The sequence below is a fragment of the Microcaecilia unicolor genome, chromosome 2 (assembly GCF_901765095.1).
Source record: "Microcaecilia unicolor chromosome 2, aMicUni1.1, whole genome shotgun sequence".
Classification (NCBI taxonomy): Eukaryota; Metazoa; Chordata; class Amphibia; order Gymnophiona; family Siphonopidae; genus Microcaecilia; species Microcaecilia unicolor.
Window position 1 is genome coordinate 122,773,629 of NC_044032.1, and position 16,710 is coordinate 122,790,338.

Here is a 16,710-nt window from a genome sequence, read left to right on the forward strand (position 1 = left end):
AGCGCCCTTTTGTGCTGACAAACACAGACTATGCCTTTGATCAAATAAAATGCAATCCTAAGAATGAAAAGGATGGCTACATAGCAGTGGCGTAGCCAGAAAACCAATTTTGGGTGGGCCTGAGCCCAAAGTGGGTGGCACAAAAGTTTCTCTGCCTCGCCCTACCTTCACCTCAAAATATAAATACTTTAGCTAATGAGGATCCTCAAACTCTGTCAGTTGAAGACTTCCTCTGAAAGTGGCCAGAACTTCCCTTTACCAAGCTTGGCAGGCAGCAGCAACATCCCTAAGCGACCAAAGCTGGCACCCCTTGCATCCTTAGTTGTCAGTAACTCAAAGATGCTGTCGCCAACTGCAGAGCTTGGTAGAAGGGAGCTCTGACTGCCTTTGGAGGATGGATGCTTGGGGAGCCCCATCAGCTATAAAGCAAGGGTAAGGGCCAGTGTTAGACATGCTCTGGCCCAGGTCAGAAAATAAAGGAGGGCACTCTCTCAAATCCCCTCTCTTCCCTGCCTCCCTTCCGATTTATGTACCTGCCATTACTATCACACTGACAGACCCTCACCAAAAACAGAACAAGGGATCACAAGTTAGAAATAAAAATATTTACACAAAAATTGAATTGAGAACCCCAAGAAGTTAAACTTAACATGTACTACAACCCTGAAGAAATAAAAACAAAAATGCATTCCTTTGTACTGAACACAATGCAAAGACATTTGCTATGCACTTTTCACAAAGCTAACATATTCCATTTAAACATTCAAAATAAAATGCTTTTTTCTGCCTTTGATGTCTGGACATTTTATTTTTCCATTATGTTGCTTCTAATTTCCTGGCGTCTACTAATTCTCCTTCAAGTGACTGCTGTGCATTTGTCTTTTCTCCTCTCTACTGTCTATTCCCTCACTACATCTACCTCTGACATACTGATCATTCCTTTTTAGCTGCTTCCTCTTTTTTTTTTTTATTTTCTGCCTTTCTGTCAACTCAAATTTTACTCTCTTTCTCGCCTTTCTCCTTCTTTTTACTTTACAGCTGCCTATCAGATCGTCATCTTCTTCTCTCACCCACTACCTCTCCCATTACCCAACTCACTCCTTCTTCAGCCATTCCATTTCATCTTTAATCTACTCCCCATTACTATATTTCTATCTTCTGTAATCACTATCCTCTCATCCATTTTCTTGCCACCCTCTTCCTCCTCCCCCCTCCAGCATCTCCCACATGGTTCCACCATTCCCAGCATCTTCCTCCATCCACCCTTCTAGCTCCCTGTCCCTTCTCTCCTCCCCATGGTCCAGCATTTCTCCCTCTCTCTTCCCTCACTCCCATTGTCTGGCATCTCTCCATCATTCTCATTTGCTCCTGGATCCAATATCTCCCTCTCTCCTATGAATCTCCCCTGCCTCTCATCCAACCCCATGTCCTACATCTCCCCCTCTCTCCCATTGTCCACATCCTTCTTTCCCCCTCCCTTGTACCCCAGATCCAATATCTGTCTTCCCCCTCCTTCCCATGCAGCATTCTCTTCCTTCCTCCACCATGTCCAACATTTCTGACTCTCTCCCACTGTTCAACATCTCTGTCTCCCCCTCCCTTGTGCCCCAGGTCCAATATCTCTTTCTCCTCCTCCCATACAGCATCTCTCCCTTCTTCCCATCCACTGTCATGCCCAACATTTCTCCCTCTCTTCTCCGTGCACCATTTCTCCCTCCCCTCCACCCCCATATACAAGATTTCTCCCTTTCTTGCCCCCCTCTACCCCTTTGTCTCTCTCTCTCTTCCTTCCCTCCACCCTCATGCACCATCTCTCCCTCCTCTTCACCTGTGTGCAACATTTCTCCCTGTGTTCTCCCTCCCCCTCCATGCAACATTTCTCCTTTTCCATCAACCCCATATCTCTTGTCCCTATCCCCCTCTCCCTCCAGGCAGCATTTCTCCCTCTCCTCCCACTATACAAAATTTCTCCCTCTGCTACGCTGCCTGCCCGGTACCTTGGCTGAGTGAGCACCAAATGTAGCCATGCGCACCTCTCCCCAGGCTCCGCTTCGCCGCATGATCGTCGCTCCCTGCACTCTTCCTCTCGCCCGCCACGCTGCACGTAGCACCGCCATTCACACAGGCAGCCGTGCTCCCCCCCGCCGCGTCCATCCGGTCCTCTGATGCACTTCCTGTTAAGACCGGATAGACGCGGCAGGGGAGAACGCAGCCGCCTGCATGAATGGCAGCACCGCGCGACAGGCGAGAAGAAGAATGCAGAGCGATGCAGCGAAGCGGAGCCTGGGGAGAAGCAGCGAGCGAAGGATGTGAATGGGCACCTGGGCAGGCCTGGAGGGAAAGTGGGTGGGCCTGGGCCCATCCAGGCCCACCTGTGGCTACGCCCCTGCTACATAGCACTTTTCTTAGAAATACCAAGTACACTGCAGACAGCCTGGTGGCAGACTGTAGCAGTTCAAAAAGATTCCAGGTCAGTGACCTAGCAGAAAAATTACCAGATGCGTTTATGCACTAACCTACCTAGAGAGATAAAACTGCCAAAAGGGCACACGAGGTTCGATTCTTTTTGGTGTATTTTCATCCAGTGCCATCGTCACTTTCAGACCTTCTGCCGTACTGTTTTGAGGAGATGGTTCTGTTATCCAACGACTATGAGCATGAACAAGGACCAAACCTAAGGACTTCAGAAAGCAAAACGGGATAAATTCTACATCAGTCTTACAGCATTGAGGCTAACCAGAATTACAACTTAAGTCAGATCTGAAGAACTCATGCACCTTTTGAGGCACAATTTAAATTCCTATTATCTTACACTCAAAATTTCAATTTGTTGTTCTCTGAGGTTCTAACAATGTGCCATACTATAAGTAAATGTGCCTTATACTACTCTAAAAAAAATCCGCAATCAAGCGGAGAACTTGAACGCCCCACGGGAAAACACAGATATAGGTAAAAAGTGGGATGTTTGACCACGGAAATACAAATTCTGGAGACAATATCATAAAAACTTCTTTATTGAAGAAAAGACTTGACACAACTGTTGTGTTTCGGCCTACAGGCCTGCATCAGGAGTCTGAAATGCCTGAAACACGATTTGGTCCATGTAACGAACCAAACGTAAAGTGATTGGCTATATTACAAAAGTGGTCTTGAAAAAGACCTTTCGTGGTAAGCTTGTCCGTAGGTCACTAGGAGCGCAGCATGGAATGTCTCCAGGATTTGTATTTCCGTGGTCAAACATCCCACTTTTTACTTATATCCTTATACTACTCTATACATAAACGTGTCCAAAAGTCAATAAGCCATCACACTTTGTTAGATCAGTTTAGGACAGCTGAAAAATTAGGAATTTATAAATTCAAATTTTCTTGGCCAAATTGAAATGAATGTGAATATTTGTCAATGGTCCCCATCTTGTTCCCTTTTCCTGCAAACTTTTCTTTCCAGCTTGAATAGTCCCTCGATCAAAATCTAGCAGCAGAACCACTGACTTGGACCGAAGATGATCTAATACTAAATTGCCACCATAGTGATTTTCTTGTTGTTAGTGTGGCCAATTTGCTGCATCCATTTGCAGACTAAACAGAGGAAAGGATACAGTACTACAGGAATGTTCTGCAGGAGCTCATTCTTCTGCAAGCTTTTCATAGACCATAACAGATACATTTAACGTAGAAAAGAAACCCTCCTACTTCCTTGGATTGGTTTACTACCTGCTTGCTCTGTTTGATTTTATAAAGACGAGACGCTGCTCCGATGTTTTTTGCTTGACTTTGTTTCAAGGATTATTTAAGGCTACAGTTTAAAAAGAGACACACATAGTCCCTTTACAATTGGATAGAATTAAAAATCAACACACGGTGAGAAGACTCCTGACGCAGGCCTGTATGGCCGAAACACAGCTGTGTCGAGTCCCTTTCTCCCTGCTATCCTTTGGCTAATAAAGTGCTTTAATTTTTTATAAACAAATGTCGTCTTTTTCATACTTCTTTACTTTTTTATGTATTTGTATTTTTAAATACAAATTTGATACTTTGTTTTTAATTTTTGATTATTTTTGCTTTTGTTAGTCATCTTCGCTGTTTTGCTTTTTTAATCCTGCTTAAAACATGGTTGTCGGCAGGACATAAGCATGGTCTTTCAGAATCAAGGTCTTTAAGTGGCCCCCAAGGGCGTTTTTGCCTTAGTATACGACTTTGGCAGACAGGCTCCTGAAGAAGCCAGCATTGGCAAAATGGATAGCTCTGTAGAGCCTAGTGAGCCATGATGTTAAGTGTCTAAAAAAAAAATACATAAAACTGAAAATTTACAAAAAAGATGACTTTTGAAAATGAAAAGTAAAACAGTTGCAATAGATGTATGAGATTTCAATAGTTAACTTTTTTTCCCCCCAGATCGATGATTGTGGATGTATTGCAAGGCTTTAATACGCCTAATATTTGGCTACGAAGCCACTGAGGTCTTTTCCCTCCAAGAAAAAAATAGTGGTGAAAAAATTGTGATTTAGTTTAAAACATACCATAATCATTTTGACCCTTTGTGTCACAGGGTTTGGTTTGTTGTCTTCTTCTTCCAGAACACGAGCAAAATGGCTAAGCTGCCAAATGGGACGCCCCTCACGACTTTCCCGGGAAAGCTGTGTAATAGTTAAAAGTACAGATTACTATTTTAGTACTGCAAATGTACAACAAATATGATATAATTAAACAAGTATAGCTCATTAACAGGATGAACCCACTGGTCATTTTCTACTAGGTAATACATTGCTATACTTGATTCAAGAAACGACTGGCCTGGTAGCTCCTAACACAAGAGATCAAATATGGTGATTTGATCTTTCAAGTTTTATTCCACAGAAAAGTGGGTACAACTGTGGTGATGTGGTGAGACTTCAGGAAGAAAAGTGTCATATTACAAGCCAATCTTATCAAAGGACTCAAGAGATAATGAGGTTGGTCAAAGTGTGCCTACTTTACACAGATTTGCCAAAATTTTGTACATCTTGATTTCCAGTATTCATATTCCATCTTTACAATACTGGATTGAATAAAATGGATTACACTCCTCAGTGAGCAAAATACAGAAAATGGCTAACTTTAAAAATGTTCAAGATGGCTGAAAGAGTAAACTTTTGTAAGTTATGTCATCACCAACTTCTCTGTTCATGAATGGAAAGTGCAGTTTCTTCTTACCTCCAATACCAAGGATACGCAGGCTGGGAAGAAGGTCATGAAGACAAAATAATTGGCCAACACAGACATGCAGCCGAAACAGCACATGATTTCAAGCTGCCGTACTCCTACACAAAGGAGAAAATGAAGTTGAGAGTCAGGATTTGCAGCAAGATAGCAACATTGACAAAACGCCAATTATTTAAATCTACAAATAAATCCAACACATTTCAGTATTTGATTATGCCAGTGGCTGTCTGAATATTATTGCTCACCTGACATTGTACCAACACCAATCACAAGGCATTCAACTAACGCATCGAGTGTGAATGTGGGTCCTAGGATTGCCATACCACGTGCAATATTATCTCTTACTTCATCCTAGAAGAAAGATTACCTGTCAATAAGGGAATAGACATACTGCACAACAAAACCATGTGTTTGCTTTGTGACAGACAGGTAGGTAGCTGTGCCAACTAAAATGAACTGTAATACTAAACTCTTCCCTGCCTTCTCACTTTATGAAATACTTTTGAGCGTAATTCTATGGGGTTGTGAGTACTTTAAGCAGTAAAGTACATGCCCACTTTGAGGTATTTTAGTCATGTATGCATGGATATGACCATATAACAGTTTTCACATATGTATAAGACAGAGTAGTGGAAAAGTACATGCCATTAACACAGTGCATACACTGTCAGTGGGCATGCATAGGGGTAGAGTTTGGGTGAAACACACACGTATGCCTGTACATTATAAAGTACTACAATTTATGTGCAAACTTGACAAATAATCAGTATAGACATTTACACCAATTCTAGAGCTGGTGTAATGTTTCTACCACTTATAAGGTAAAATTATGTATAATCATACCTGATAATTTTCTTTCCATTAATCATAGCTGATCAATCCATAGACTGGTGGGTTGTGTCCATCTACCAGCAGGTGGAGATAGAGAGCAAACTTTTGCCTCCTATATGTGGTCATGTGCTGCCGGAAACTCCTCAGTATGTCAGATATCAAAGCTCCATCTGCAGGACTCAGCACTTAGAGAATTACACCCACAAAGGGACACTCTGCCCAGCTCACCACCGCCGAAACGGGGGAGGGGAATTAACCCAGCTCATCCCCACACAAGTGGGGGAGGGGAATTAACCCATGCTCATCCCCACACAAGTGGGGGAGGGGAATCCGTCCAGCTCATCCCCGTGGAGCGGGGGGAGGGACACCACACCCGCCGATGCGGGGGGATCTGGCTTATCCTGCAACCGCAACCGCGGGAGGAGCTGACTGACCCTAGCACCGCCGAAGCGGGAGGGGTACAAACTGCCCTACAACCGCACGAAGCGGGAGGGAGTGCCGGCAGAATTATGTCTCAATCCAGCCCCGTAAAACGGAGGGGAGAGGAATGCAGCAGCTCACTGTAACACAAACTCGTCTCAACTCTTGAAGAATCCAAGTGAAAAAACTTGAACCCGAAGTCTTCCTGAAGTAACTGAAGACTAAACTTGAACCTGAAATGCAACCAGAATAGAAACCATACAGATATCTGGGCGGGGGCTATGGATTGATCAGCTATGATTAATGGAAAGAAAATTATCAGGTATGATTATACATAATTTTACCTTCCATATCATCAAGCTGATCAATCCATAGACTGGTGGGATGTACCGAAGCAGTACTCACCCAGGGCGGGACATAGAAATCCCTGAACTCAACACTGAAGCTCCACACCGGGCCTCCGCCCGTGCCGCCACAGTCAAGCGGTAATGCTTGGAGAATGTATGGGCCGATGCCCAAGTTGCCGCCTTGCATATCTCTTCCAAGGAGACGGACCCGGCCTCTGCCATCGAGGCTGCCTGAGCTCTAGTGGAGTGAGCCTTCAGCTGGATAGGCGGCACCTTCCCCGCGGTCACATAAGCCGCGGCAATGACTTCCTTGACCCATCTTGCCACTGGAGGCTTAGCAGCCTGCAGACCCTTACGAGGACAAACAGATGATCCGATTTCCGGAAATCATTGGTCACTTCCAAGTATCTGATGATGACTCGTCTCACATCCAGATATTTAAGAGCAGAGTACTCCTCTGGGTAGTCCTCCCTACGAAAGGAAGGGAGACAGAGCTGCTGATTCACATGGAAGCGAGAAACAATCTTGGGCAGGAAGGAAGGCACTGTGCGAATAGTCACTCCTGCCTCAGTGAACTGCAGAAAAGACTCTCGACATGAGAGTGCCTGGAGCTCGGAAACTCTTCTGGCTGAAGGATAGCCACCAAAAGACTGCTTTCAACGTCAGGTCTTTCAGAGATGCCCTCAACAAGGGTTCAAAAGGCGGCTTCTGTAATGCTCTGAGCACCAGGTTAAAATTCCACGCAGGCACCATTGAGTGCAGAGGAGGGCGCAGGTGCTTAACTCCCTTGAGAAAACGCACCACATCTGGCTACGAAGCCAGGGAAGCACCCTTCAGGCGGTCCCTGAAGCAAGCCAGGGCCGCTACCTGGACTTAAAGGGAAACTGAGCGACAGGCCTTTCTCCAGACCTTCTTGCAGGAATGCCAACACTGAAGAAATTGGAGCAGTGAATGAAGAAAATGAGCCCGCTTCGCCACGCTGCAAAGGTACGCCAAACCCTGGCGTAAGCAGTAAAAGTAGAGCGCTTCCTCGCTCTCAGCATAGTGGCGATGACCTTGTCTGAGAAGTCCTTCTTCCTCAGACGCTGCCGCTCAATAGCCAGGCCGTAAGCCCAAAGGGGGAGGGATCCTCCATCACCACGGGACCCTGATGTAACAGACCCTGCTCCACTGGCAGCCCCACCAGGATTATCCAGCCCGGATGCTTTGCCAATCGGTCTAGCACCCTGCCCAACATGGGCCAGGGCGGGAACACATAGAGAAGCTCTTGTGTTGGCCACTGTTAGAGGAGAGCATCGACTCCCAGAAATCGAGGGTCCCGTCCTCTGCTGAAAAAACGCGGCACTTGGCAACTGGCCGATGACGCCAACAGATCTAGGCTCGGCTGGCCCCAGTGCTTCGTGATATCCAAGAACGCCTGAGCTGATAACTGCCACTCTCCGGGAACCAAGGTATGGCGACTGAGAAAGTCCGCCTTGACATTCATGACTCCGGCAATGTGGGCTGCTGACAGCTGCTCCAGGCTCGCTACCGCCCACTGGCATAGAATCACGGCTGCCTTGGCTAGAGGGGCGCTCTTGGTACCTCCCTGGCGGTTGACATAGAACACAGCCGTGGCATTGTCCAACAGGACCCGTACTGGCTTCAACGCCAGTACCGGGATGAACTCCAAAAACGCCAACCGAATGGCTCTGAGTTCCAGGAGGTTGATAGACCACTTTGCCTCTGCAGGAGACCAGAGCCCCTGCGCTGTCCTTCCCAAGAAGAGGCTCCCCAGCCCGACAAAGAGGCGTCCGTCGTGACGACAATCCACTCCGGGGTCACCAGAGGCATTCCTGCAGACAACTTGTCTGTCTGCGTCCACCAGCTCAGCGCCTTGCGCACTGCTGGGTCCAAGGGAAGGCGCACAGCATAATCCTCCGACATCGGAGTCCAGCGCAGCAGCAGAGATTGTCGAAGTGGTCTCATATGAGCCCTGGCCCAGGGCACTACATCCATCGTGGCCGACATAGAGCCCAACAGCTGCACATAGTCCCAAGTCCGAATAGGAGAGGCTACTAGGAACTAGTCCACCTGAGCCTGAAGCTTGACAATCCAATTGTCTGGCAGGAACACTCTGCCCACTTGGGTGTCGAATCGAACTCCCAGATGCTCCAGGGACTGAGTCGGGCGCAGCTGGCTTTTCTCCCAGTTGATGATCCACCTCAGGGAGCTCGAAAGAGCAACCACCCGGTTCACAGCTTTGCCGCACTCTGCATAAGAGGGGCTTGGATCAACCAGTCGTCCAGATAAGAATGGACTTGAACTCCTTCCTTCCACAGGAAGGCCGCGATGACCACCATTACTTTGGAGAAGGTCCGCGGAGCAGTAGCCAACCCGAACGGGAGGGCTCTGAACTGGAAGTGTCGACCAGTACTGCAAAACGCAAAAAGCGTTGATGAGGAGGCCAGATGGGAATATGCAAGTACGCATCCTTGAAGTCCAAGGATGCCAGGAACTCTCCTGCCTTCACTGCCGCTATAACAGAGCGGAGGGTCTCCATGCGAAAGTGCCGAACTTTCAAGGCCCAATGGACCCCTTGAGGTCGAGGATAGGCCGTACAGAACCTCCTTTCTTTGGAATCACAAAGAAAAAGGAGTAACGTCCCTTGCCAGGCTGATTCTCTGGCACCGGAACGACCGCCCCCAGGCGGAACAGATTGTCCAAGGTCTGCTGCACTGCCACAGCTTTGACCGGAGACTTGCAGGGAGAGAGTACAAACCCGTCTTTTAAGGGTCGGCAGAACTCTAGCTTGTAGCCGTCTCTGATGACTTCCAGCACTCAAGCGTCTGAAGTTATTGTGGTCCACTCGCCCATAAACGAGGACAGCTGTCCTCCAATCTGCACTGAGGCGTGGATCAAGGCCCCGTCATTGGGTACGAGACCCTGGGGGAGGACCGGAGGGAGCACCTCCGGGACGGCGGTCTCTGCGAAAGGAATGCTGCTTGGGGGAGAAGTTCCTCTTGAAGGAAGAGAGGGCAGAGGAGCCCGACCTGCCCGGGCGGTACCGACGGGCTTCCTGAGCCCGTCCTCTGGAGGTACCAGGGCGAGTACTAGCCCGAGCCCTGACCTCTGGTAACTTCTTGCCCTTAGACGTGCCGAGATCGGTCACGATTTTGTCCAGCTCGACCCCAAAGAGCAGCTTGCCTTTAAAAGGCAATCTAGCCAGGCGGGATTTAGAGGCATGGTCAGCAGACCAATGTTTCAGCCAAAGCCACCGCCGCGCAGAGATTGTCTGAGCCATGCCTTTAGCTGAGGCTCTCAAGACATCATACAGCAAGTCTGCCAAATAGGCTAAGCCCGATTCCAGGGCCGGCCAAACAGCCTTCAAGGAATGATCCGAGGGGGAAGCCCGCTGCACCATAGTCAGGCACGGCCTGGCCACATAGGAGCCGCAAACTGAGGCCTGCAAACTTAAAGCAGCCGCCTCAAAGGACGACCTTAAGGCCGCCTCCAATCCTCTGTCTTGGGCGTCCTATAGGGCCGTGCCACCTTCCACTGGTAACGCCGTTTTCTTAGTCACCGCAGTGATTAAAGAATCCACGGTAGGCCACAGAAAGGCCTCACGTTCACCTTCAGGCAAAGGATAGCGGCGGGACATAGCCCTAGCCACTTTAAGGCTCGCTTCCGGGACATCCCATTGAGCCGAAATTAAGGTGTGCATGGCATCATGCATGTGGAAGGTTCTAGGCGGGCGCTTCGTCCCCAGCATAATGGCAGAGCCAACAGGGGCTGAGGGAGAGACGTCCTCCGGAGAGGAAATCTTCAAAATGCCCATGGCCTGCACTAACAGGTTGGGCAAAACCTCTGAGCTAAAGAGCCGCTGCAGAGGGGTCATCCGCTCCATCCGAGCGGGGATCGTCTCCTCCAAGGAATCCGCAAAGGACCGTTGGGAGACCTCAGACACGCTGCCCTCATCTACATCAGAGGAGACAATTCCTCCAAGGCCTGGGAATCAACCCTGAGGGCGTTTACCTCTGGGAACCTCAACCTCTTTACCAGACGAGGGAGCAGGGCAGCGTTGTGCATGAGGAAGGCCTGATGCAGCAGCAAAAACAAACACGGGGGAGAAACCCCTCAGACTGTGCACTTCCGCAGCCTGGGCAACAGCCCTAGACGCACCCTCAACCGGCGCTCGCAAGAGCGGGGAGAGACATGCTGCGCATCCAAAATGGCGTCCCGGCGCGACACTCCGCGAAGGAGCCGCGCGGGAAGAACGGCGCTTAACTTTAGCCGCTTTTGTGCCGTCGCCCAAATTAAGGGCGTTCATGGCATTAATGTCTCCAACCTCAAGGGCGGCCCACGAAGAAGCCGTCCGAGCCGCGTGGCCGGCCAAGATGGCGGAGGCGAGGAGCGGGGGATGGGCGTTTATGGCGGGAAAAACCGCCACGCCGGAGAAAGGACCGGGACATTCATCGGTCACGAAACTGTCACCCAACAAGGGTGAATCAGGCTGTAAGACCCCCGCATCCCCTCTAGAAGCGCTCAAGCGATCCGGGGAGCGACCCTTTGCGCCCTCGCCCTCCGACGCCATATGCCACGAGGAGAAGAATCGGGGAACCCCCTGCCCGCTATAAAAAGGTAAAAATTACCTGCTGTCCGCTCCGAGCTGTAACGAACTGGTGTCCCAGTGAGTAGCTGCAATGAACGTTTAAATAAACGTCGAAATAAACGCCTTTAAGGACGTTTAAAATTTTTTTTTTTTTTTTTTAAACGGAGCCAGCGGGAGGGGGGAGAAAAGGAGGGACCTGGCACCACCAGGTTTGCACTTGCTCAAAAGAGCCCTCAACCCAGGCACTCAACAAAACCTAAAATTAGGCTTGGAGGCCTAGCCAGAGCTGCTGCTGTGTGTGACCACCACCTGCTGAGATAGAGAACATACTGAGGAGTTTCCGGCAGCACATGACCACATATAGGGAGGCAAAAGTTTGCTCTCTATCTCCACCTGCTGGTAGATGGACACAACCCACCAGTCTATGGATTGATCAGCTTGATGATATGGAAAGGGTAATTTTATCAGGGGGCACCTATGTTGAGGCTAATAAAGCACCATTATTAGAACAAACATTTTTACACAGTCATTTGAATGAATGGTCATATGTGATGGTCCAATGAGGATCCAGGGACAAGACTAAAAAAACTTCACTGAAAGTACTGGGAGGAGCTGAGATATTCCTGCCTACCGGATGCAAGTCAGTACTGGTGGATGCACGAGACAAGATCCCTTAAACAAAAATAAAGGGCATTCTCTCATTCTGTGCCAATGAAATAAAATTATTTCTTGAGTAAGAACCAAGGTCTTTCAATAATGGCTTGGGGAATCAGTTAACCTATTCAAAATTGTCTCCACAATAAAACTATTTTGTGTCTCTACATTTGACATCCCACTTGCTTACAAAATACAATTTTGTCCTGTATTTCATTGCTATATTGCACCATTAGTTTATATTGGGAAAATGTAGGGTATAAATGAGATAATAAATAAATAAATATTCTGTTTGAGTATCTGGATTTTCAAAAGGCGTTTGACAAAGTACCTCATCATGAAAGGCTCCAGAAGAAATTGGAGAGTCATGGGATAGGAGGTAGTGTCTAATTGTGGATTAAAAACTGGTTAAAGGATAGAAAACAGAGTAGGGCTAAATGGTCAGTATTCTCAATGGAGAAGGGTAGATAGTGGGGTTTCTCAGGAGTCTGTACTGGGACGCTGCTTTTAAACATATTTATAAATGATCTAGAGATGGGAGTAACTAGTGAGGTAATTAAATTTGCTGACGACACAAAGTTATTAAAAATGGTTAATTGTGAGAAGAATGTAAAAAATTACAAGAGGACCTTATGAGACTGGTCGTCTAAATGGCAGACGACGTTTAATGTGAGAAAAAAGTGCAAAGTGATGCATGTGGGAAAGAGGAACCCGAAGTATAGCTACGTAATGCTCAGTGTGCTGTGGTGGCTAAGAATGCAAATAGAATGTTAGGTATTATTAGGAAAGGAATGGAAGACAAAAGTGAGGACGTTATAATGCCTTTATATTGGTCCATGGTGCGACTGAACCTCAAATATTATGTTCAATTCTGGTCGCCGCATCTCAAAAAAGATATAGTGGAATTAGAAAAGGTACAGAGAAGGGCAATGAAAATGATAAAAGGAGATGGGACTTCCCTATGAGGAAAGGCTGAAGCATCTAGGGCTCTTCAGTTTGGAGAAGAGATGGTTGAGGGGAGATATGATAGAGGTCTACAAAATAATGAGTGGAGTGGAACAGGTAGACGTAAATAGTTTGTTTACTCTTTCCAAAAATACTAGGACTAGGGGGCATGTGATGAAGCTACATAGTAAATTTAATATGAATCAGAGAAAATGTTTCTTCACTCAACTTGTAATTAAACTCTGGATATCACTGCCAGAGAATGTGGTAAAGGCGGTTAGCTTAGCAGGGTTTAAAAAGCATCTGGACAGCTTCCTAAAGGAAAAGTCCATAGACCATAATTAAATTGACCTGGGGAAAATCCACTGCTTATTTCTGGGATAAGCAGCATAAAATGTATTTAGTTTTCTGGGATCTTGCCAGGTATTTGTGACCTGGATTGGCCACTGTTGGAAACAGGATGCTGGGCTTCATGGACCTTTGGTCTGTCCCAGTGTGGCAATACTTATGTACTTATTCTCTTGTAAGCCACTTCAGGTCAAACTCCAGTTTGATGGACAAGGTATAAAAGAATAACAACTAAACAGGAATAAACATTTAAGTGTCTACAGATAAATACATATACCCATTTTATCTGTATACTGTGTGTCTGGGTATATGCTATTATATATACGCAAATATACTTTTTTTTTTGTTTGTTTTATATGGAGGAATCCTCTACACTACAACACATTCCAGCAAAGGTAATGGGCAAAAACTTCATATGAAACACTGACCTGTGAATTGGAACTGAGAGCAAATTTGGCTAATGCACTGGCTTTGGAGAGATCAATCAGCAGCAAGAAAAAGGGCAAAGCTTCACTGAAAAAGTAAGATGCAAAGAACAACTGGTCAGAGAAACCAAAAGAAACTGGCTACTTATCAAAATCGCACATGTAAGAAGAAATGAAATATCATGAAGTTATAAAAAAATGATCAGAATCATTGAGACACTAAGGGGCTCATTTTCAAAGACTTACAAAGTTCCATAGGTTACTACATAACTTTCTATGTGCTCTGAAAATAAGCCTCTATATCATTTATAAAAACTGTATTCATATATTCAGTGGCATTATGGCATTATTTTACAAGCCTTATTTGTGATTTACACAGGTAAAACCCAAGTTTAGACAGCCGGTATTTACATCTATAAATCTGTAATACACAGACTGCAAACCGACATGGATTTTGGGTGGAACCAAATCTACACATTTATCTACAGCTACTCCCTGGCACTGTTTGTTTATCTCCCCCTGCAAACAAACTAAAAGATTGTTCCTTATTAACCACAGAGAGGCTGCATTTACATGTGTATGTAGGTTTATAAAAAATGCCCCCCTCAAAAAAAATTATTTCATGTTACACATGTTAAAAAGTTGCGGACTTTCCACCTTTGTAATTGTGGAATACATACCTTCACATACACATGGATTCCTACATGTATTTTAGAAAAGTCTCTATGTTGGCAAATTGTTTTCTAAAATACTATTAGAACTGTATACATCCTAACTTGGATTATCAATTCTGATTTCTACATTCTATCAGAAAGGGGTCATCATGTTTAAGTAGCACTGCTGAATGTACATTTTTGCAGCAGTCACTACCACTTAAGTTAGGCCTGTTATTTCACTGGCCTAACTGCAACAGATATCTGTTTAGCACCTGAATTTTGCAGCTAAACAGATAAGTGCTACTGCCTCCCTCAGCACACCCCTACCCTTTCCCACATAAAGGGCAATTCTAAAACCAGGTGCCCACACTTACATGGGCATTGATGTACTTAAGCAAATAGTACCTGCACGACACCTAAGAGCTATTATGCAAATACTCACTTAACTTTGTCCCTGTATACACTCCCCCTTTCAAATATGTGCCAAGCATAGATGGGATATATAGTCATGACTCCCACTTACGTACCTAAGTTACACCCATCTCGGCTGCATTTAGACGCTCACACTTACATCAAATTTACAGCTGGCATGCGTGAGCGCCTAAATTTTAATCAGATAGTGGGTTATGCTGTATTCTATAATGGAATCTAGGTACCTAGGTCCCACTATATGATTAGTCTTGGAACGCCTAAATGGAGGCATCCAGTTATAGAATTGCCCATAGAAGTTGTGTGTGACCACCAGAAATTTCAAGGGGGTAGGGGGAACTTATGTAGTCAGTGTCGGCACTGACAGCATTAAATCTCTGAATATAGTGTGTTAATTTTAATTTAAATCTTCTTTTATTAATCAAACAGGTACAACATTTTGGTTCAAAACAACCAGGTAGAACTTGAAACAATTTCCAATATAACAATGCACCTTATAGTTTCAGCAAAGTTTTATACACAACAGTTCCTCTTTTTCCTCCCCTCCCTCCCCCCCCAAAATCCGCCACCCCCCCCCCCCCAAAGGAAAAAAAAAAAACCCCAACTTTTATAAATATATATATATATTCCTTGACATCCTTCATAATCTATTTAACACAAAACTGCGTGCCCTCGGAGATAGCGATTGGATATAACCGTCCCATATCTCCAGGAATTTCTTTCTTCTCTTTGGGGAGGACCCCACCACCCTACGCTCCTGCAGCAGCAACTCATACAACTTGTTTCTCCAATGCCAGTAGTCTGGTGGTTCAGCCTGCATCCAATTATTCATAATAAGCTTCTTCGCAATTATACTGGCCTTTCGGACAAACTGCTGGGCCCCCTTGTGTGTCAATTTCAGGCTTTCATAATTGTCTAGCAATATCGCCAGGGGAGAAAACTGTAATAGTGTGTTAATTTTAAATAAAGGGCTCTCCCCTCTTCAAACAGAGAAGCGTTCTATTTCCACAAAAACATTATTATATATGTGGTAAAGATAAATGTTACTTTAATTGGAAACCATGTAGCAGTCTAAAGGGTCTGAAATAATAAGCTACTTGGGTGCCCCTAAATTCCACCTTACTGGTATGCAATACTTTTTTTGCCTCGTAATTCCCTTTTGCTTCTTTGGGCTTTCTGCTCCTTGGAATCAGCCTCACTTAGGCTATGATGGTACCATGGGCTTTTTTGGTACCTATTTGTGGGTCCTCTAAAAATCACAGTTGTAGCAACAGTCCTTGGCCAGGTGTTGCAACTTGAGCTAACTGATCCCTTCATCTGGCCACTAGATACTGCTGCTGAAGAATGACAGCAGACACATCTGCTCTCAGAGGATCCACGTTGCTTTCATAGCATCAAGTCAGTTTGGGTACTGATGTGGATATTCCGGTTTGGACTGCTGGTATGCAGTAGGCTCATGTAAATGTATGTTTATTCTACTGTGGATTAGAAATTTTATGTTGATCACATGCACCCTTACTTTAATTCATGCAGTGTTTGATTTTCTTGGTTGGATTAAATTCTGTTTTGTGGAGTCTCAGATTCTCCTGATGAAGGCTGTCTAGCTAAAACAGAGCCTGTGTTGAGTTTTTCTGTCTAGGACTTGTATCTACATGTTCTTTACCCACCTAAAGGAACTTTTTTTTTTTTTTTACAACATTTGGTCATCTTAACATTTGTCATTTTCCACTCTTGGTTTGGTTTGCTTGCATTTTCATGTGAATGTTTTCTGGTTTTCTCGTTTCTAGTTTACATAGCATCTCCCATCCCTGTCAGTCTGGAGAGCACAGTCCTGACTTGCAAACTGAACCCAAGTCCTCTGCG

The 16,710-nt window shown here is 45.7% G+C and overlaps 1 protein-coding gene across 1 annotated transcript in view; it reads right to left on the bottom strand.

Moving 5' to 3' along the window:
* The window catches only part of HMGCR (3-hydroxy-3-methylglutaryl-CoA reductase), an 87,237-nt gene that overhangs the window by 22,877 nt on the left and 47,650 nt on the right, over positions 1-16,710 (bottom strand). Inside the window, 5 exon segments of the mRNA XM_030193271.1 lie at positions 2,521-2,681; positions 4,520-4,636; positions 5,193-5,299; positions 5,447-5,552; positions 13,766-13,850. Of these exon segments, the coding sequence (XP_030049131.1) occupies positions 2,521-2,681; positions 4,520-4,636; positions 5,193-5,299; positions 5,447-5,552; positions 13,766-13,850 (576 nt within the window).